Source organism: Triplophysa rosa, linkage group LG15 (assembly GCF_024868665.1).
Source record: "Triplophysa rosa linkage group LG15, Trosa_1v2, whole genome shotgun sequence".
Classification (NCBI taxonomy): domain Eukaryota; kingdom Metazoa; phylum Chordata; class Actinopteri; order Cypriniformes; family Nemacheilidae; genus Triplophysa; species Triplophysa rosa.
Genome location: NC_079904.1, coordinates 6,708,231 through 6,730,437, shown reverse-complemented (window position 1 = coordinate 6,730,437; position 22,207 = coordinate 6,708,231). Strand labels below are relative to the sequence as shown.

At 39.6% G+C, this 22,207-nt stretch overlaps 2 protein-coding genes across 4 annotated transcripts in view; one reads left to right on the top strand and one right to left on the bottom strand.

Annotated features, from left to right (window-relative positions):
* Window positions 1–9,889, top strand: part of snap25a (synaptosome associated protein 25a) — a 32,038-nt gene extending 22,149 nt beyond the window's left edge. For both annotated transcript variants that reach the window (XM_057352371.1, XM_057352370.1), the window contains exons 6-8: window positions 3,957–4,076; window positions 8,121–8,265; window positions 8,421–9,889. In XM_057352371.1, the coding sequence (XP_057208354.1) occupies window positions 3,957–4,076; window positions 8,121–8,265; window positions 8,421–8,489 (334 nt within the window). In that variant the 3' untranslated portion in view covers window positions 8,490–9,889. The remainder of the gene's footprint in view (window positions 1–3,956; window positions 4,077–8,120; window positions 8,266–8,420) is intronic.
* A 4,651-nt stretch (window positions 9,890–14,540) lies between these two features.
* On the bottom strand, window positions 14,541–22,180 carry sccpdhb (saccharopine dehydrogenase b). 2 transcript variants are annotated; one of them, XM_057353420.1, is made up of 12 exons: window positions 21,294–22,180; window positions 19,135–19,300; window positions 18,894–18,969; window positions 18,685–18,814; window positions 18,359–18,408; window positions 17,329–17,459; window positions 16,656–16,773; window positions 15,596–15,715; window positions 15,433–15,489; window positions 15,215–15,326; window positions 15,037–15,118; window positions 14,541–14,801 (listed from the first exon to the last, which is right to left on the bottom strand). In XM_057353420.1, the coding sequence occupies exons 1-12, from the start codon at window positions 21,490–21,492 to the stop codon at window positions 14,702–14,704; spliced, it is 1,341 nt and encodes a 446-aa protein (XP_057209403.1). In that variant the 5' UTR covers window positions 21,493–22,180; the 3' UTR covers window positions 14,541–14,701. The 2 variants fall into 2 exon arrangements, with proteins under 2 accessions (XP_057209403.1, XP_057209404.1); XM_057353421.1 differs by having other exon boundaries at window positions 18,894–18,974; window positions 19,191–19,300.
* Between the last annotated feature and the right edge of the window lie 27 nt (window positions 22,181–22,207).

Below are 22,207 nucleotides of genomic sequence, written 5' to 3'. Positions count from 1 at the left end.
GCATGGCCACACATGTTCACAGAAGTACAGCAGACCTTGCTTTGGGTCTTTTGTTGATAGACAGTTTATCTGAATGTATGAAGGCATGCTGCACAACCCAGGGTTTGGCCTGCAGCCTTTCCATAGCCTAACACTCTCTTTCTCAAAACCGCATGCTAACATTAGCAGACTTACTTTCCAGGGTCAAGGTCCTAAAAAACGGGTATCAAATTACTAAAACTGCATGGATGTGCCAAAGTTGAGCTACGTGCAAACAAAGACACAATAGTCATTTAGGAAAAAAATATATATAAAGATCTGCATTTTACTACACTTTTGTTAGTAAAATCTTCTGCTTATATTAATGCTAATAACATGTTCATATAGAATCGTTCAAGCCCATCACTATTATTTATGGATAATATAACACCTGTTCCAACATGAATAAGCACACATTATCTGCAACACACATTGTTTTCGCAACTTTGAAAGCACATCCATCAATACCTGACTGCAACAGCATGTCCCTGAATGCCAAATGCATGCTCATGCAACTTTTGCTGATGATATTGACATGTCAAACAATAATGTAACACGGTAACAACGCTGATGACTCCTAAACATCACTCGGATGATCTAAAAGTTTCAAACCTGTCGTATGGTGTTTGCAGGAATAGTTTAGCAGAGAACAGCTTTGTATAGCCGCAGTATGGTGAAGAGAGTCCAGTGCTTTCGTTGGTGAGTGGTTACCCGAGGGGAGCAGATGGGATCTAGGTCAGGCAGAGAAAAAGATAGAGGAGATATTCAGTTCTTTTGTAACAGCCTGTCATAAAGTCCCAGGCTGATGCAGTGGCACAAATAAAACCTTAAGAAGTGGACTTTTGGATTAGTCTTCTTAAACAATCTTTACTGGGTTTCGAAACAAAAAATGAACAGGCATGTTTATAAAAAAAGAAACATTGGCTTTATTTAGGTTGAATCTATGATTCTTGATTTGCTAGTTGTTAGTTTGCTGCTGGTATTAGGCAGAGGGTCATTCGTATTGTAGAGAGCATCTGATTGGACAAAATTCTGTTTAGTGCAAGATGAGTCATCAGTATTTTTGGTCTGTTTTCCTGGAAAAGGTACATTTGGAATATAAATCTACTAAATGTGAATTTTGTCAAGTTTTTGGAGTAGACTAGCAAATAGATGACTTCAAAAGCTTAATCAGGCGTGCATTTAAGCAATAAAATACCAGATTTCATGAGTTTTTAAATAGGTTCCTTCGGAACAGAGAAACAAGAATGATGAAATTAAATGTTCTGACTATCAGTATTTTAGGCAGTCCTCGTTTGAGTATTAACTGTTCTTTCGTATTAGATAAAGCTCAACATGCTGTTCAGAGAGAGAAAGGAGGGGAGACAGCTGAGGTGAATTGAAGCCTTACACCGTCTCTATAAATAATACTGCAGTGGGAGGCTTGGCCATCTCTGTTTAGATAAATCAAGAAATATTAGAACTAAAATCCGTATCAACAACACACAGATGAAGAACACATACAGGCTCGGCTATGCAAAAATACAATCCAGATTCAAGTTTAGCCTACATTGTCATATTGAAAAACATAATTGTCACTTTGTAATTAGGCAATTATGATATTATTTTCAATCTTTAAATGGGCTCTGTGCAATGATATGATTACTGTTGTTCTATTTCTCACCTCTGGCTGTGATGAGCAGACAAGCCGACAAGCCTACTGCTATGTCCACAAAAATAAACCGTAATGATCCATAATAGGCTATTGTCATATTTGGCAAGATTGCATATGTTTTAGATAATTTGCACGTAAGAAAGGGTATATTTAGCAATAATTGATAGTTTCATTCTTTTGTAGCTCTGGGATTAATCAAAACTCTTATAAAGGTAATTTGAGCTGCCTTCTGGTCTTACATGAAAATAATAATCTTAACCCTTTATGGTACGACATTGTCTAATAGTCAACACTACTCAAAAGAAAAGTGAAAAAAATATTGCTACGTTGGAAAAGGAAATGAATAAAAAAAGTTCTTGTTTCTATTATGAATTTATTTAATCATTAATTTCCAACTAATTCAATAATTTAACCCTTGGCATTGCGTTTAAAAGCTGAGCCCATCTTAAAGGGGTCATATGACACGGCTAAAACGAATATTATCGTTTGTTTTAGATGTAATGCAATGTGTATACACGATTTAAGGTTCATAACGCTGTGTTTTCCACATACCATGCATGTTTGTATCTCCTCTTTGCCCCGCCTCTCTGAAACGCGTGGATTTTTTACAAAGCTCATCGCTCTGAAAAGCGAGGTGTGCTATGATTGGCCAGTTAACAAGTGCGTAGTGATTGGTCGAATACGGCAAGCATGTGACGGAAATGTAAAGCCTCTTACCATATTTGGAACATCAGGTTCCAAAGCAATTGTACTGACAGGTACGCCCACCTTACTTGCGTGTACATTTGGGCGGTCTTAGTCAAATCATACCACGAACTGACGTGGATTTGTGGGGGTGTGGTTACACGAGACATTCAGGCAGGTCCTGGTGAGCATTCGCTTTTAGATCTTTTGTTCCGACACTTTAATTTTTGCAATTGTACGTGTCTAATACATGCATGGGCAACTTATAACACACCAAAGACACAGAAAACACGTATTCGCGCCATATGACCCCTTTAATTGTTAGAGTTAATTGTCCTCTCCTGTTTTAGTTTTTTCTGTGATTAATATTATGTATTTTAAAAAATGAATAAATAATACATAAATGCATTAATTAATAATGCAATTAATTATATATGCAATTATAATTATACAATTAATAAATAAATGTAGTAATTATTATTATTTATAAATATTCCGATAGGATTTATTTGGGTTGTATCAATGATCTATGATTACTTGTTGGTTGTGGCTGTTAGAAAGAGGGACGTTATTATTCTAGAGAGCATCTGATTGGACAAAAATCTGTTTAGTGCAAGATGAGTCATCAGTATTTTTGGTCTGTTTTCCTGGAAAAAGATGACTTTAAATTATAAATGAAAATCTACTAAATGTTGACAGCACATATAACACTTTAAAGCTAAAGAGATGTGCTCTAAAGCAATAAAATGCCCATTTTGATTTCATGAGGTCTTTCCAAATACATTATTTATATAACTTAGTTTAGTTCAATATTACAAGTTCTAATGATGCGATATGTAAGGGATAATGTACAGGCAGCTGGTTGTTATCGCTGAAATAAACCCCGACAGAGTTTTGAGAGGTTGTTATCTGGGAATAACGAACCTTCAAATGTTGCGACGGGCCAATCAGAATCAAGCATTCCAATGAGCCGTGTAATAAGACATCTTTAACAACTCAATATTATTATGGTTGGTTAAGGAGGGTTAAAAAAAACCTCAAATGTAAGAGTAAGAATCTAGGGTTATGTAAATAATACATAACAGCTAGGGTTAAAGGCTACCAACAAAAGAACGAGAATAATTGTTCTCTTCCCTCCAGCGTCTTTTCTTTTGAACTTATTTACACCTGTCTGACTGATGTGGCAGTCCTGTTATTCTGTGTTGTTTGTCGCCAAGGCCTGTGCTCTTTGTTATCTGTCATGGGGTGGGGTGGGGGGGAGCAGCTCATGAACCATGGGAAGGGAGGGCAAGCCATCCAACAGAGTCCACTGCAGACAGTTCACTCTGTTTGGAAATGGCTGTCCACCTGTGTTTACTGTACATCCCCCATTTTCAGCTCTTTTAGACAGGTATGTGTCTCAGCATAAAGTACATACGTGTTATATGTCCGCAAGATATAACATTACAATTTAAGCCTGTAGGATAATAAGCCCATCCCTGTTATGCTTGCCTGGTAATCCATTTTCTGAGTGTGTTTTCATGTTTATCTGTAGACACACTGCTGCTATTATTGACGTGTCCGATTACCAAGTGCTCAGACTTCCCATAATTCTGTGCAGAATGAAGAGCGGAGCCAGCAAGGCCTGGGGAAACAACCAGGATGGAGTGGTGGCGAGCCAGCCCGCCCGTGTGGTGGATGAGCGTGAACAGATGGCCATCAGCGGAGGCTTTATCCGCAGGTGAGAGGCCCGGAATTTCAGGACGCTGCGCTTGAGCAGGACAAGCAAAGAAAGGTTTTGTCTCGCAGTCAAAAGGTTAAATAAATCTGCTTGCACACAAAATATGGTGCTATATAGCACTACAAGTGGTTCTTGGCTCATAATCATAGGGGAACCACTTTTAGTGCTATAGAGCACCACATCTTGATGCTTCAGTGGTTCTTCATCGGTTCTTTGGGATGACTGAGGTGCTTTATACAGTAGAACCGCTGAAGAACCATACAGGGGTTCTGTATTGCACCTCGGTCATCCCAAAGAACCGCTGAAGAACCACTGAAGCACCAAAATATGGTGCTCTAGCACTAAAAGTGGTTCCCCTATGATTATGAGCTCATTGTTATTTTATGTTAGCTAATGCATTTACTAATGTTTACAAATACAGCTACAGGGTAAGATTTACTAACATCTTGCGGCAGCGCAAACGCCTCTTTTGGCGTAAAAAACTGCTGTCGGTATTAACTCAAGACACATAGTGAAAATTTGTGCTGAAAAGGCGTGCGACTGACCTTATTGTATATGCATTTGTAGGAGTTTCCTCAGACACAAACTTTATGTGGGGAGAGAATTTAAATTAATCATGCAACACAATTTATTTGCGGCTTTATTTAATGCCCCAAAAAGCATGTCTTAAACCCTGCACTAATATGTGCTACTCTTGGTCATTACAGGAATAATATATTGCACCTGTATTTTAATGTGCGCCTTGAATCTAGCCACAGGAGGTCACAAGCCAGTGTACTTTTTGTGCCGGTCCCAAGCCCGGATAAATAGAGAGGGTTGTGTCAGGAAGGGCATCCGACATAAAACTTTTGCCAAATCAAATATGCGAATCACTAACATGACTTCCATACCGGATCGGTCGGGGCCCGGGTTAACAACGACCGCCATCGGTGCCGTTGACCTACAGGGCACTGGTGGAAATTGGGCTACTGTTGGTCAAAGGAGAGGAGGAAGGCGTGTCCGTAGGCAGAGAGAGAAGAGGAAAGGCAGGAGTTTCAGACTGAAAGTAGGGACTTTGAATGTTGGTACGTTGACAGGTAAAGGCAGAGAGCTGGTAAATATGATGCAGAGGAGGAAAGTCGACATTCTGTGTGTCCAGGAGACCAGGTGGAAAGGGAGCAAGGCTAGAAGCATTGGAGCAGGGTTTAAACTGTTTTATCATGGTGCGGACAGGAAGAGAAATGGAGTAGGAGTGATCCTGAAGGAGGAGTGTGTGAAGAATGTTCTGGAGGTAAAGAGAGTGTCAGATAGGTTGATGAGTCTGAAGCTGGAAATTGAAGGTGTGATGTTGAATGTTGTCAGTGCTTATGCTCCACAAGTAGGTTGTGAGCAAGAGGAGAAAGACAGATTCTGGAGCGAGTTTGAGGAAGTGATGCAGAGTGTTCCCAGAGGTGAGAGACTGGTGATAGGCGCAGACTTTAATGGACATGTTGGTGAAGGGAATAGTGGGGATGAGGAAGTGATGGGCAGGTTTGGTCTTCAGGAAAGGAACCCAGAAGGACAGAGGTTGGTAGACTTTGCTAAAAGTATGGAGATGGCTGTGGTGAACACGTACTTTCAGAAGAGGCAGGAACACAGGGTGACATATAAGAGTGGTGGCAGGAGCACACAGGTGGACTATATTTTATGTAGACGCTGTAATCTGATGGAGATTAGCGATTGCAAAGTAGTGGTAGGAGAGAGTGTAGCTAGACAGCATAGGATGGTGGTGTGTAAGATGACTCTGGTGGTGAGGAAGATGAAGAGAGCAAAGGCAGAGCAGAAGACAAAGTGGTGGAAGTTGGAAAAGGAAGAGTGCCGTGTTGTTTTCAGGGAAGAGTTGAGACAGGCTTTAGGTGGACAGGAGGTGCTTCCAGATGACTGGACTACTACAGCCAAAGTGGTCAGGGAGACAGGTAGGAAGGTGCTAGGTGTATCATCTGGAAGGAGAAAAAAAGACAAGGAGACTTGGTGGTGGAATGAGGAAGTTCAGGAGAGTATCCAGAGGAAGAGGTTGGCTAGGAAGAAGTGGGACAGTGAGAGGACGGAGGAAAGTAGACAGGAATATAGGGAGATGCAGCGTGAGGTTAAGATAGAGGTTGCAAAGGCCAAACAGAAAGCTTATGAGGTTATGTATGCAAGGTTAGATAGTAAGGAAGGTGAGAGGGATTTGTATCGGTTGGCGAGGCAGAGGGATAGAGATGGAAAGGATGTGCAGCAGGTTAGAGTGATTAAAGATAGAGATGGAAATGTGTTAACAGGTGACAGGAGGGTGAGGGAAAGATGGAAGGAGTACTTTGAGGAACTGATGAATGAGGAAAATGGCAGGGAGAGAAGAGTAGTAGAGGCAAATATTGTTGAGCAGGAAGTAGAAAGGATTAGCAAGGGTGAAGTTAGGAGAGCTTTGAAGAGGATGAAGAGAGGAAAGGCGGTTGGTCCGGATGACATACCAGTGGAGGTATGGAAGTGTCTAGGAGAGATGGCAGTAGAGTTTTTAACTAGGTTGTTCAACGAGGTCTTAGAGAGTGAGAGGATGCCTGAGGAATGGAGGAGAAATGTTTTGGTGCCGATTTTTAAGAACAAGGGAGATGTGCAGAGTTGTGGAAACTACAGAGGTATTAAGCTGATGAGCCATACAATGAAGTTGTGGGAAAGAGTAGTGGAAGCAAGGCTAAGGGGAGAAGTGAGCATTTGTGAGCAGCAGTATGGTTTCATGCCAAGAAAGAGCACTACAGATGCGATATTTGCTTTGAGAAGGTTGGTGGAGAAGTACAGAGAGGGTCAGAAAGAGCTGCATTGTGTCTTTGTAGATTTAGAGAAAGCGTATGACAGGGTGCCAAGAGAGGAGCTGTGGTATTGTATGAGGAGGTCTGGAGTGGCAGAGAAGTATGTTAGAGTGGTGCAGGATATGTATGAGAGCAGTAGGACAGTGGTAAGGTGTGCGGTAGGTGTGACAGAGGAGTTCACGGTGAAGGTGGGACTGCATCAAGGATCGGCTCTGAGCCCCTTCTTGTTTGCGGTGGTGATGGACAGGCTGACAGATGAGGTCAGACAGGAATCTCCATGGACTATGATGTTTGCGGATGATATTGTGATCTGTAGTGAGAGCAGGGAGCAGGTGGAGGAAAGTCTAGAGAGGTGGAGGTTTGCTCTGGAGAGAAGAGGAATGAAGGTTAGTCGCAGCAAGACAGAATACATGTGTGTGAATGAGAGGGATCCAAGTGGAACAGTGAGGTTACAGGGAGAAGAGGTAAAGAAGGTGCAGGATTTTAAGTACTTAGGGTCAACAGTCCAGAGTAATGGGGAGTGTGGAAAAGAGGTGAAGAAGCGTGTGCAGGCAGGTTGGAATGGGTGGAGAAAAGTGTCAGGTCTGTTGTGTGATAAAAGAGTACCAGCAAGAATGAAAGGAAAGGTGTACAGGGCAGTAGTGAGACCAGCGATGTTGTATGGTTTGGAGACAGTTGCACTGAGGAAAAGACAGGAGGAAGAGTTAGAGGTAGCAGAGCTGAAGATGTTGAGGTTCTCTTTGGGAGTGACGAGGATGGATAGGATCAGGAATGAGTACATCAGAGGGACAGCACATGTGACATGTTTTGGAGACAAAGTTAGAGAGGCCAGGTTGAGATGGTTTGGACATGTTCAGAGGAGGGAGAGTGAATATATCGGTAAAAGGATGCTGAGGTTAGAGCTGCCAGGCAGGAGGCCGAGAGGAAGACCAAAGAGGAGGTTTATGGATGTAGTGAAGGAGGACATGAAGGTAGTCGGTCTGAGAGAAGAGGATGCAGGGGATAGGGCTAGATGGAGGCAGATGATTCGCTGTGGCGACCCCTGAAGGGAACAGCCGAAAGGAAAAGAAGATTTTAATGTGCGCCTTGTAAATCCACAGAAATGTCCGCTCCCATCGGCGCATTTTTGAAATTGCGCTTTATTTTGCCCTGTTTAGTAAATCTGGCCCTGAGGAAATATCGCTTTGTTTACATGCATCTCAATGGGGTGGCTACAATCCACTATGCTTGTGGGTTTTAGGGTAACAGATGACGCCCGGGAAAATGAGATGGACGAGAACTTAGAGCAGGTGGGAGGCATCATCGGTAACCTGCGCCACATGGCCCTCGATATGGGCAACGAGATTGACACCCAGAACCGCCAGATCGACAGGATCATGGAGAAGGTATGGATGGGTTGTTGTTGTTGGACCGTACAATCCTGAAGATAATAAGTACAATTTTTCGAAATCAGTTCAACAAATGAAAAAATGTATAATATGATATTAGTTAATAAATAAAGTTAATAATGATGTTAACAAACCTCCTTTGATCCCACCAGGCTGATTCCAATAAGACCAGGATTGACGAAGCTAACCAGAGGGCCACAAAGATGCTCGGCAGTGGCTAAGCCTCTGGTCTGCTTGCTTTTACCAACCGTGCAGTTTGTCAAAAAAAAGGCATTGCGCTTATCATGGTATTTACCTTCTAGGTTTGCACACATGCACATATCACCCGGCCCCCATTGTAAATGTCGTTCTATGTGTCGTCTGTCAGCTTTTTCAATGATTGTCCGCGTAAATGATTTCTTAAACTCCGTAACATTCTTTCCAAAGGTTGTATATAGTGCTGACTCGATGGCTCTCGCTCACTTGTGAAGTTTTTATTGTCTTTATGACCTATATACATATATGTATGTATGTATACGCTTATATACGTATACATATGTGTATATATATATATCGAATTTTTGCTGGAGGAAATATATAATAGGAATGCTATACAAGCTGTCTTTTTTTTCAGTATCTCAGTATCGTCTTTGTAAAACTGTGTCAAACCACTCGGCTACTGTCATGCTCCTTATTTTGATGTTGTCATGACAAATGAAGAATGGGAAAAAAAGATTTTGCAAATGATACCAATACTTGCACCTACAATCAACGTCTTTGGTTCATATCCCTCATCACAACCATAATCAGTTACTGTTTAGACAATGTGCAACTAGATTCTGTAGCTGTAGTAACATTGCATTCCAAGTGTTGTGAATTGTGCGTTATGCATGACAAATGGTAGATCTTAGCGTCTTCTAAATAAAACTTGTTTTAAAAAAAGATTACAAAAAAAATGAAAATCATGACAGTAGCAAAATTGACAAAAGCATGCTCAGTATTAGGACACAGTGGAACGTTCCATATTACTGCAAGTTTGCAATAGTGCCACCATTTCAGTCGATATATATTCACAGACTGTGACCTTTTGTTGTAAAATAATGCAAAGTGACTTAAAGAGGTAATGTAACGAGAACGAAACGCGGCGGTTCTGCAAAAATGACTTGTTTTCTAGTAAAATGAATATGCAGTCGGGTGTAGAAATGTCCTGAAGGGCCTGGGGGGACTGGTTGTTTACTGTATCATAGGTTTTGGATGCTCTGAAAAAAATAAATAATCATTTGCAATGTAAAGCAAAGACGCATATTTCTGAGAGACCTTACTTTTATAAGACTGTATCCTGTTAGTTTACTTTCCCCGTGTGGTTTGTTATTGGTAAAAAATGATAATAATCCATGACAAAAAAATTCAAAAGGGTTTTTGTTGCTTCTGTACCTAGAGCTATGCACACCAAATCGCTACGATGTTGAATAGTTATTATAAGAAGTCAAATAAATACCTTACCTGAATGACACATAGGTTAAACTGTGAAATTGATGTCCCCAACGCATGTAATATTAAAACTCCCTCTGTATCCTGTCAGTCTGTGAAGTGGTTGACATTTTGTAGCTAGCTGAATTGATTAAAAGTAATAAACCCCTAATCGCTGTGGGTTTCATTATTGTCTCAAACTTGGCAGTTTTGTCCTGTTGAAAAAAAAAGGCTGAATCTGTATGATGTTACTAGCATTAAAGGGATAGTTCGCTTAAAAATGTCATCATTTATGCACTCTCATGTTGTTCAACACCTGCATAGACTCTTTCATCTGTGGAACTCAAAAGAAGATATTTTGAGAAATGTCTCTGTTTTGTGTTCACACAATGGAGGTCAATGGGGGTTAGTGTTGTTTGGTTACCAACATTCTTCAAAATAACTTTTTTATGTTCTTCTGCGGAAGAAAGTCATATAGGTTTGGAATGACATGAGGATGACTAAATTATAAACAACTTATAATTTTAAGGTGAACTATTCCTGAATCTGTGAACTAATCCTCAATTCTGGGCAGTTGTGGCCTAGTGGTTAGAGAGTCGGACTCGCAACCAGAAGGTCATCGGTTCGATTCTCAGGGCCAGCAGGTAGTGACTGATGTGCCCTTGAGCAAGGAAACCTAATCCCGTTTGCTCCCCGGGCGCTGCAGTGATAGCTGCCCACTGCTCCGGGTGTGTGTGTGTTCACGATTTGCAGTGCGTGTGTTCACTCACTAGATGGGTTAAATGCAGGGGACACATTTCGGTTATGAGTCACCATAACTGACAAATAGGTCACTTTCATTCACTTTTAACAAAAGCAACTTACAATAAGGTATACATTCATCACTGTGTGGTGGTGTTGCTAGCCATGTTTTACCCGCAGAATTACAGTAATGTTTTTTTTGCACACATGATATTGATCAAGAGATTAATATATTTAAATATTTTATTTTGCATGTTCTCTTGGTGATACAAAGGCTGTTATGTATTATTTACAATTGTGTTGTATTTTAGGATTGGCCTTTAAAACATGAATATATTTGCATTTTAATATAATTAAACAGTTAATGCATCTAAAATAATCATAATCAATCATAATTTGGTCATGTATCTTGCCTACAAAACACAACATTAACACATTTTAATTGTGCACAAAAAATGTGTTTGAGATCAAACTTAAAGTTAAAAATGGACAAGAATGCTATGAAGTTTAGAAAAAACTGCCTTGTCTTGGTTGGTTTAATGGCCAGGACGTCATTAATGAGGATAATGAACTTGCTGCTGCAACAAAATAATCAAGACACATCATCCTAATTTACCTCCATTAGACACGAACGACAACATGTTGATACTGCTAATGTTTAACCCAACCAGCAAAGACTTCTGTTCATAGTCTGGCGGCCCAAAAGCAGAAAATAATTACACATGCTTTCACGGTACATTACAAAGAACCAAAACTTGCACCGTGATGTATTCTTGAAATTTGCTCAAAGACGTGTGCTACAAGAAAAGCTGAAAGATGCTGAATTTAAGACGCCTCGTGCAAAAGAGAATACCAAGAGATGTTTTACAGCAGAGAGGATGCAATTTATGGGAAATAGCCAGACCCAAGGCTCTGTTCCCAATTCATGTTTTAACAAACGGTATATAACAGACATTAAAACAAGTGGAAATCAGAATGCAAGCGAATGTCTCTCGAATCATCACACGCTTGCGGGAAGTGAGACATCTAAAAAAGGTGTTGCAATATCAGGCAACACTGAACCATATTAAAAATTCATTATCATTAAAATATCTACACCGCAGGCAAAGAGCTGGACAGCCTGATGTTTACACACCAAAACCTAACTATATCTTAGCAAAAGTGGTTTATGAAAGAAAGAGAGCTTGATGTTGTACGTGTCATCCATCTAAATACTGACTCTGGGCAGTTGTTGGTATGTATATTGACCCTATAGGTGATAATACATGCTGGTTATGTTGGCAGGGATAGCTGCAGACAGACATGTCAGCAGGCAACGGTGCGTTTCTTCTTTAAAATTCAGCCCTTCCAGATATTAAAATGGAGAAGCGTTTTGAGCCGCACTGCCTCCTGAAGAGAAACAACTGCGATTTCTCGTGAGCGAGGTCGGCTGTTGAATGAGGTGTTGTATTGTGCGCTTTTCTGCTGACCCAGAAGTAATTAAAAACGCTGGAGATTTACGACAAACATGAAGTCTCTCTCAGGCACAGGGACGGTCTCTGCTAACCTCACACCACCTCCTGAGACACAGCAGATATTTTTAAAGGAGTCGCTGGTTTTGCATTACTGTTGTCCAAAAGGTTCTGCATATATAGTGGCCAAAAGTGATGTCTGACTTTGGACATCTTTGTTCCTTATTCAAATATTATATTGAAGATAGAATAAAAAATGTGCATGCATTGTTTGTGTGGAGTATACACTGATGGTAAGCTTTGAGAAAAATTGGCAAAAAATGACGCATATAAGACATATATTACCATATAATATTACCATACAAGAGGATCAATCAATATTAATAACTGATCAAATTGTAGTCAATGTATGCTTTATTTACACCTTTTTTGCATTTTATATAATAAAATAATAATAATATGAATAAAATAAATAAATGTTAATAAAAAATATAAATAAAACCCAATTCCCTGAAACGCCGTGTTTTGCCTATTCGTAAAACAGTTTTGTCCAATAAATACTTTTATATACTTTAAATACTTCAGTGTGTGTCCATTTTGATCTAACCTGAGGGGGCATTAAAAGCAAATATTGTACAAATATGCCCTTCTGGACATCACTTTGGCCACTACTATATGTTGAACCTTGCCTGTCCACATACAAAATCATAATACAACATTTTTAAATGATCTTATTTCTGACTTGACTTACCCAAAAAATGATGGTTTCTGTGTATTATTGTTCTTAGCAGTTGCACCTGATAATATGGGTGAAGAGCCCCTAGATCTGAAGGAAGAACTCAGGACATTTCTAAAATTAGAACAGGAAAGGAAACTTGGTTTGGGCTCTTTACATATAAGCTCCCACCTTAATAACCCTAGCAACCATTTAGAACACCCTGGCAACAACATACTATTCAACATGTCACAGCATTCAGAACACTTCAGCTGTTCTGTTTCTTTGTACATATGTCCCACTAAAATAAAATTGTCTACCCCATGCGGTCATACAAAGTCAAAACATTTGCCGTTTAATCCATCTTTGCTCCATTCTCCCTAATTTAGACATTCCCTCCTCATACAGTGCTTCATCCCCCCCGTTTCTCATTCACAGTCTCGATTTCATTTCTACCTTCCTCCCCCCTCCTTCTCTACAGCCCTAGCTGTAACGGATGCTGCATCGAGCTCTAGCGCTCTTCCCCTGCCTTGACGTCCCTATCCCACTATTAGTCAGCTGCGAGTCAGCAAAATCCCCAGCCCAGCGTTTATAACAACACCATAACACGAGACATCGTGTGTGACAGTGTATCAACATCTTTGAGGTGTCCTGTGGTGAGTCGAGAAGGCAAACGCAGTCCTGGCCCTTCGAGATTACACACAGGGCGTTTAATGGAATTTGTCAGACTATCATTTTCGGTTTGGGAGGGGTGGAGAAGGGAGGACTGTGATGGTGTCTTATATAAAGCTTTGCAGTACTCACCCTACCAGATGTTCTATAACATGGCAAGATATATAATGTTCCTCAAGAGGATTTAAGAGAGGGGGGAAGATGAAAGAAGACTGCAGGTTTGGCAAAGAGAGGTGTCCTGGACCACATGATTAGAGGAACAGAAGAAAATGAGAGAAAGGAATGAGAGGAGAAGATGTGTTAAAGAGTGCACTGGGGATGGGAGGATGTGAATATCTGCACGCACAAAACAGTAAGACAGAGAGACAGAGAGAGGGGAGGGAGGTTAAGGAAGGGTGGGGTTCAGAGCTACAGATGCCACTGCATTCTCTCTCATTTACAGTAGGTTTCAGTATTGTGTATTGGAACACAAAAGAAGATATTTTGAGAAATGTCTCAGTGGTTTGTGTTCATAGAGTGGAAGTAAATGGGGTCCAATATTGCTTGGTTATCAACATTCTTCAAAATATCTTAATATCTTGAAATATCTTTAGTCAAGTGTGACGACACTTTAAAAAAGCTCTGTCCCAGAAACTCTTCACATACTGTGAGATTGTCATAGCAAGGTGTGCTATGATGAAGCCAGGCAGAGTCATACCAACTCGTGGCTGCCAGGCTGCTCCAACCTTGGCCTGCCATGTCCGCCCCACCACCCCCTTTCTCATCCATCGTGACCCCCAGCCACATCTCTTCCTTTCCTTAAAAGGAAATGCCTTTTCCAATCACCCCAAACAATGTCTACCCCTTTCACACCAAACGACCTTTCTTGTCACCTCTGCTTACATAAATATTCGGCAGAAATGGACAAAGGGGAAACGGCGACCCCTAGTGGCAGATGAGCAGCACTGTCTGGCGTTTATGTTTACGCATTTGAATTTTATACAACGTGCATTCAAGGTTACAGTGGATTTAATCAGTTTGCATGTTCTTCAGCTGTATGCAAATAAAACCAAATATTCATACATTTATTTGCAAGTAGATTCAAATAAATAGCAAAAATCACTGAATAGTAGTAACTTTGAAAGAAGCCATTTGAGTCACTCTACAAAAAGGCATATATATATATATATATATATATATATATATATATACTGTATACAATATAAATATATATATTTACTTATATATATACTTCAACCAATGGCTTTAAAATGGCTTCACAAATAAAAATAGGCCAATAATCCACAGCAACAGATAATATGTTTGGCTAAAATCAATACAATACAAAACACTATTTCTTAATTTAGATAACTATAAAATCAGCAAGACAAAGCCAGTCTAATGGAGAAAGTCAGAATGTACTCGGCTAATGTTCGTCCTGCACGGTGAACTTTATTCCGTGTTTGTTTAGACGGTCGATTAAGGTGGTTTTTGCGAACGCTGAGCCTGGAGTGTACACACCACCCCTGTGAGTACCAACCAAAGGAAGAAAAGTGAGACAGGACTTCTATATGCAACACAAATGCAGTTAACATATTCAAATAAAACACTTTGCCTTTTATATATAGCATCCTTGTCACAACATTATTAACCAAAGATGAGTATTCAACCTTACTTTGTTTTACTATATAAAGGCATTGTATACTGTACTATCATATAGAAAGTAGATTCTGTATATACTGTAGAAGTATTATGACTCACTGTGTAGGGAGACTGTGTGGCTCATTCAGCAGCGTAATAGCTGCCTGTACCATAGTAATTGGTGTGGCGATGTATCCGAGTTCTGCAAAGTGAGGTAGAAGAGATCAAATCTGAACAGTTGGGTCGGCTAATGCAATGCAGTACAACAGAGCCAAACAACCGATGAGCAGGACAATACCTGGTCCAGTTATTTCTGTGCTGATCCTAAAATTTGGTTTGCCCTGAGAGGGGTCCTGACCTGTTGTGTAGCCTTCCCCAATGAACCTCATGCAGAAAGATGTGTCATTCATCTGATATAAGACAACAATGGTAGAAAAAGACAACATGTCACTCCAACACAAACGAATGGCAGGTGTTAGCATTGTTTTGGAAATGACAGGTTTATTGTTTTCGTACCTGTGTCTTTGATGGTCCAGTTTTGGAGAACATTCCGAAAGAGAAAAATTTGGGAAACTGCAAAACAACATTATCCTGATTGTAAATTTCATAAACAATTATTGATAAATGTCATATAGACAATGAGTCTTTAACAGGTAACCTTATGAATGTAAGTGTGTACCTGAGTAAGCAATCTCCTTCCAAGACCAAATTTGACCATGAACCAGAAGACCACACCTGCAAACAGGGTCTTCGCCAAGGAGAAAATATCACCAATTCCTACATATGCCGTGTACTGGACCTGAGAACACCACCACGAAGAAAACCAATGAAAACTGGGAATTGAAGGATAGAAGATCAATGATACAAAGTTCATAAAACAAGAAAAACTCAGTGTGCACTGTACACTCACACCTACAGTATGTAGTCAGAGGTTACATATTGAATTCCCAACATTTCGAACTGCTAAATGACTAACATGTATTTTGAGTCCACAGAAATGCTTTTTAATCACAAATGGCCATATATTGACAGCACTCCGTTGACCTCTATGACGTCACACTCAATACTGTGCTCATCGCTATGGAGATGAAAGGGCAATGAATCACAGAGTGTGAATCATCCCCTGCTACGTTCATGAAGGCCTTCAAAATACTATCACGATAATCGTGCTCTCAAAAGACACAAGAGGCACAATGGTATGAAAAATATTCTCTCAGAGACATTTTTAGCGATATGCAAAAGTTTGGGCAAAATCCCACTAAAACATTATTCTTTAAACAGAAAAGAAATGCTACAACTGGGTTTCAGCTGCATTCAATGACAAATTAGAAAAAAAACATTTATTAATAGGACTACCAAAGTAAACACGGTCATTTATGTATAATGTGTGCAGTGGCTTCCTTCTTTTGGAGTTTCATTTGATCATTTCTGAAGAATGAAAAGTATAAAATTATGACTCATATTTTTTTATAGTGCTTCAGGTGACTCGAGTTCCTGTGTCTCTAATATGCTCTCAAAAAAGACAAAAAGCCCAAATGTATAACTTCATATATTAAAAATGATATTGCTACGCCCACTATCTGCCTTCTAGCAATGACTACTAGTCGAATGTTACATCGCCTAATAAATATTCATGAGCCAAGTTCACTTTCTGAATCATTATATAATCATTCTGCTATATCTCTTCATACTCAATCACAACAGCAGGAAATGTTAAAACAATATGACAGAGCGCTCACAGGGTAATTTTTGTGTTCCTCGTACAGGTAGCGCTGAGTCCGCCGCACCACAGAGGGATCTGAGCCCATGAAGGGAATAGCATACTGCTCTATCTCCTTACTGAAGAAAACAGTTCCCCTGAGGAAGACACCAGAATAGCAGGCAAATTAACGCCAGTACAAATTCCCATCCTGAGAACCATTAGAGAATCTACAGCTATATAGAGCTCACACAACACAATGAATGGAAAGAAAGTATTAAAGAGACAGTTCACCCAAAAAATAACATTTCTGTCATCATTTACTCACCCTCGAGCTGTTCCAAATCTGTGTAAATGTCTCTGTTCTGATGAACACAGAGAAAGATATTTGGAAGAATGCTTGTAACCAAACAGTTCTGGGCCACCATTAACTACCATAGTAGGGAAAATTACAGAACCTACATTCTTCAACATATCTTCTTTTCTGTTCAACAGAACAAAGAAATTTACAAAGAAATATGTCCTATTATGGAAGTCAATGGTGGACAAGAACAGTTTGGTTACAAGAATTCTTCCAAATATCTTTCTCTGTGTTCATCAGAACAAAGAAATGTATACAGATTTGGAACAATTTAAGGGTGAGTAAATAAAGACAGAATTTTCATTTTTGGGTGAACTGTTCCCTTAATAGAACAAAATCCTTTATAAATCACCTCTTTTGAACTCTAGCGCCGGCAACAGGGAGCGGTTTATGCCCAAACTTCTTTCTTATTCTTCTGAGATTGGAGATGTCGGCAAAGCCAAAGATGGCTGACCTCCACGTTGCATCGTGGCCACATCCTCCCTGATTAAAAAGACAACACATCAAGCATTTATCCCAGGATGTGACGACGGAGCTGATGCAAACGGCCCACTATAACTCTTTATAACCAATCAGAGCGGCAGGAAATAGGAATTTGAAAGAGTGCTTATTAAATACAACCTAATATCAGCCATAATTCTCTCTTCATGTTAGCTTTGTGCTGCTCGCTTCTATCTGAATTTAAAGGGATAGTGCACCCAAAAATTTTAATTCTGTTATGAATTACTCACCCTCAAGTTGTTCAAAACCTGTGTAAATTTAATTGTTTGGTCGAACACAAAGAAAGATATTTGGAAGAATGTCAGTGACCAAACAGATCTCATCCTCTATTTACTGCCATAGTAGGGAAAATAAATACTATGGGAGTCAACGGGGGATGAGATCGGTTTGGTTGCTGACATTCTTCCAAATATCTTCCCTTGTGTCTGGCAGAACAAAGAAATGTATACAGGTTTGGAACAATCTGAGGGTGAGTAAATGATGACAGAATTGTCATTGTTTTGTGAACTATCCCTTTAATCACAGGCCGTGAAAATGCAGTTCTGATGTGCTCAAGATTATTTATGTAGCAAAAACTTTGGTCGTGATCCTGAGATCCTGGTAAAATAAATTAATTTATTAAAACCTCAAGTTTCTCATTAACATAAAATCCCACAATTCAGTTTAGTCTATTGGGACATGACAGTCCTTTGCATTATTCATGAGCAGCTGCAATGTTCAGTTCCCAGAGCCTAGCATTTAAACCTACTGTACCTCAACCCAAACCTAGCGAACGAAATCATCTACATGCAGAATTCGGTGTTCAATCACAGTCAATCAAATTCCTCTGAAGCCTTCACATGGATCTGCAAATATGACAAGAAGTTCAAAGCGGTGCTCACCTCGGGTCCTGTGCTTACAGTTAAAAAGCTCTCCACGGCAGTGAGCGTTCCTGTAAAAGCAAGACAGAAGAGCTGTCAGGCATCTGCTGCTCGGCGAGCGAGATTTACCCGCAGCGTTACTTCAAAGGGAAACGACAGACACTCGCATCTTGCAAGCACTAAATGTCTATGCTAATTTTACTACCGTTAGTTGGGATGAGATTAAAAAAACCTGACTACGACAAGGGTTGTGTGAAGCAAAGGTCAAAGGGCACACACGGTGCAAATATCATAGTAATGCATGTACGCTTTACTGATAAGACAAACTGTACAAAAAAGTGACCCACCTTTGAATTGATCCCGTGTATAGAGGATGCCCATATCGGCTGGGACGGAATCAAATCCACAACTTCCAATGACATACACGCCATTCTCCTGAGCTGCAGAGTGATAGTTCAGCTGTATCCCCTCTAAAAACTACACAATCCAGGAATCAAATCTTGTTGGAAATGAAACTTAGTAAAGAAAATGTGGTGATAGAAACAACATTAACTACCTGTGGCTCTCCACAAATGTCAATGCAGTGGGCGCCATTTTCTAAACAGGCCTTCACCACGGGCTCTCCATAGAATCTATACTGTCGAGAAAAAAGGTGATAGAAGTGCCATGTAGTTCCACATACAACACTTGATATTCACAAGGTCAACAGTTCACTCAGAATAACACAACTATCATGTTTATTTTTTCCCTAGAGCTATCATGGCCACATTTGTGCCCCGGGACAGGTGCGAACGCACCGATGTGTAAATGGCCCCCTTCCTGTGCTTTTCGACAATAGACGTTGTGGACTTACTGGTCCCACGCAGTTGAGCACAATGACACCTTGTTTGCACATGATGGCCAGCGACTCCGGCTCGGCTACATCTGCTACAATAACCTCCACACACTTCACCTCTGGTTTACCTGCAGACAGATGGGGCATGTCAAGGATGGATAGATTTTACAGGCCTATATGTATTGTTAAGGGGACAGTTCACAAACAAAATCGGTCATCATTTATTCACCCTCATATCATGTCGTTCAAACCCTGTATGTGACTCTTTTTTCTGTGGAGCACAAAAATACATTTTGAAAAATGTGTCTGTGGTGTGTATTTATATTGGAAGTCAATGGGGGTCATTGTTGTCTGGTTGTCAACATTTGTCAAAATATCTTGTTTTGTGTCGAAATAAAGTCATACAGGTTTGGAATGATATAAGTGTAAGGCTATGTTAAGATTTGACTTCTTTTTTGAAGCTGCTAGCGTCTGTTTTACATTATAATCGTATGGAGTAAACCGTGTTCTCAAAAAGTCCTGAGAGCTTTTTTAAACCCCACGTCTTTTTCTGCAGTTAAGAGCGTCTTTAGAAGTCGAAAAAGTACAACTTTACTGAAAAAAAAAACCCTACGTTAAGCACCTTTTTCACAGCTAACCAGTGACAAGCGAGTAGTGATACCTGTCATTTCCATAACAACATGCGAGGAATGTGATTGGTCAAACAGGATCAAGCTCGAAAAAATTTAATGGTGGCCGAAATACCGGTTCTAGCATAGTTTTGCATAAATGTAAGTTTAATTTTCACTTTCGATGACTATTGATTGCATTTCTAGTAGGGCTGCACGATTAATCGTATTTTAATCGTGATAATAGTTTATGCTTCCCACCATAAATTGAGCATAATCCTTGTGATAATAATGTTTTAATAGCAAGCTCAAAACTCCCGATAAGGTCAGAAAATCATCGTAAAGCTTGTATCTTTTAAACTGCCACTTCACATAAAAAATACATGTTTTCACTGCATTTGTACTATTTTAATACTTCTTTGCAAAACCCACAGACAGACATGAAGGGTGACCAATAGTAATGATTTATAAAAAAGAAATTTAAAATGGAGTGGCAAGGTTTCATTCCAAACGTCACAAAATGTTCATTTTTGTGCAGGAGTGTTTAGATGATTTATTGCGTGCTTTGAAATACGGTGTTGAAGACGTTCAATGGCAGCAGATAATAACATACTGTATTCATTGGCTGTAAAGAATAGGCCTAATAAACATGCTGAAGTGAAATTAAAAACCAAAGTTCTGAACTGACAAAATAATCATGTTTATTATTCGTGATTAAAATATTGAGCATCGTGATAATCATTTTACCCACGATCGTGCAGCCCTACGCCCTAAATCATCGCCAGCTGCTAAAAAAGCGCCATTGTCAACTTTTTCTGGTAAAAAAATAGTCAAATGTGAACACAGCCTAAATGATGAAAGAATTTTAATTTTTGTGAACTATCCCTTTAAGGATATATCAGTATGACATCAGTATGTTGCTATAATCACATTATTTGTATACATAATGCGTTATGGATTTATGGGGTATAAAGTCTCAACATGTTTCCCACTATATCCTATTTGAATCAAATCCTTTTACCCTACAATATTTTGCAGTGTTTCAAAATCCCAGATTACCATAGGCTACAGGAAATTCCAGATTGTGATGGGATTGCCCAAACATTAAGCCTTTAATCAACAATATTCACAAACCCTGCAATCCCATCAAATAATCTCAAAAACTCATGTAATACCACGAGTTGACCGACTGTGCAGATGTCCAGCCATTACATTGCAAGCCAACAATCTATATCCATTAAAATAACCCCTTAAATAGATTGTAAATCTGTGTCCTCTAGTAGGTGAAACTTTTATGTAAATTATAGCCTACTACTAATTATATACCATAACATTTACATGTACTTAAAAGAAAACACAAGTACCGTGGTTTATGTCCAAAATATACAAGAATCTACAAGTTATACGTGTAAATGTTTTGTTATCTCAACACAGACACTTTAATGCAACATTAAATCTTTTGTTTATCACAAACGGACACACTTCATAAACACTGTCAGTGTTGGACACATACAGAGAGATTCAGCAACTTGAAGGAGTATTTTCTCCAGCCGCGCGCGGTTTCGTCCAGCTACAGCCCACTGTAACGACCCGCCCGGACCTTCGGAACACGTCCGCGCAACCTCCTCCACTACAAACTGACCGGTAAAACCGCTCGCTCCAAACACTATTATATGGTACGGTCTTCTGCTAGACGTTGTAAACGTCGCCATTGTATTATGGTCTGCGTGTAAAGTGAGACGAGTTGCTCCTCGGGTATCGGTAAATTACAGTGTGACGTTCAGTTTTAACGCAAATCTAAGATGCAACCGTCGTTCAATATACCAAACTGTACAACCGACGAAAGAAAGCTGCTATAATAATCCTGTTTAACCACTGTTTGTGGGGGACGTTTCCAGAACCCGTCACACGTTGACGTGGAGAGACATCTAGCGGCGGAAAGACTGTATTACGATATTGTGCTTAACGGACGAAGTAAACGGACAGAAATGCATTAAATTACTCTAAATATAATTTGTTAATATGTGGGACCATCAACATATTACATATAGGTATTTCTATTTGTTGATTCGTATCAACAAAGAGGATTATGACGTCATATGACGAATGCATTAGCCTTAGCCTTAGTTAGGACAGAAAGGCTTCAGCTTCACAATGTGTTTTATTACGGGTTCCATCTTTTCAACCTTTCAGAGGACCATTCCAAACTTTCAAAATAAAACATTTCTAGTCATATTTCAGAAATAGGATTTGTACCGTTTAGGAAAGGAAATCATAAAATGACAACAAAAATAAACCAAGGCTTTAGTTCTTAGTATAATATTGAAACAAATGTGTAAAATTTACACACCTTAATAACACAAATACATTTTTTTTGATTGTTCAACATAAAATCTGTTACCAGAATAGCTTGATCAAAAAGTTAAA

Bases quoted from the DNA above. Each gene is read 5' to 3' on its own strand.
- sccpdhb (XM_057353420.1), bottom strand. From the start codon at position 21,492: ATGGCGACGTTTACAACGTCTAGCAGAAGACCGTACCATATAATAGTG. The intron at 18,409-18,684 runs GTGGGTCACTTT...TTGCTTTTACAG, and splicing joins TACACGGGATCAATTCAAAG to GAACGCTCACTGCCGTGGAG. The intron at 14,802-15,036 runs GTGAGTCATAAT...TGGTACTCACAG, and splicing joins CCACACAGTCTCCCTACACA to GGGTGGTGTGTACACTCCAG.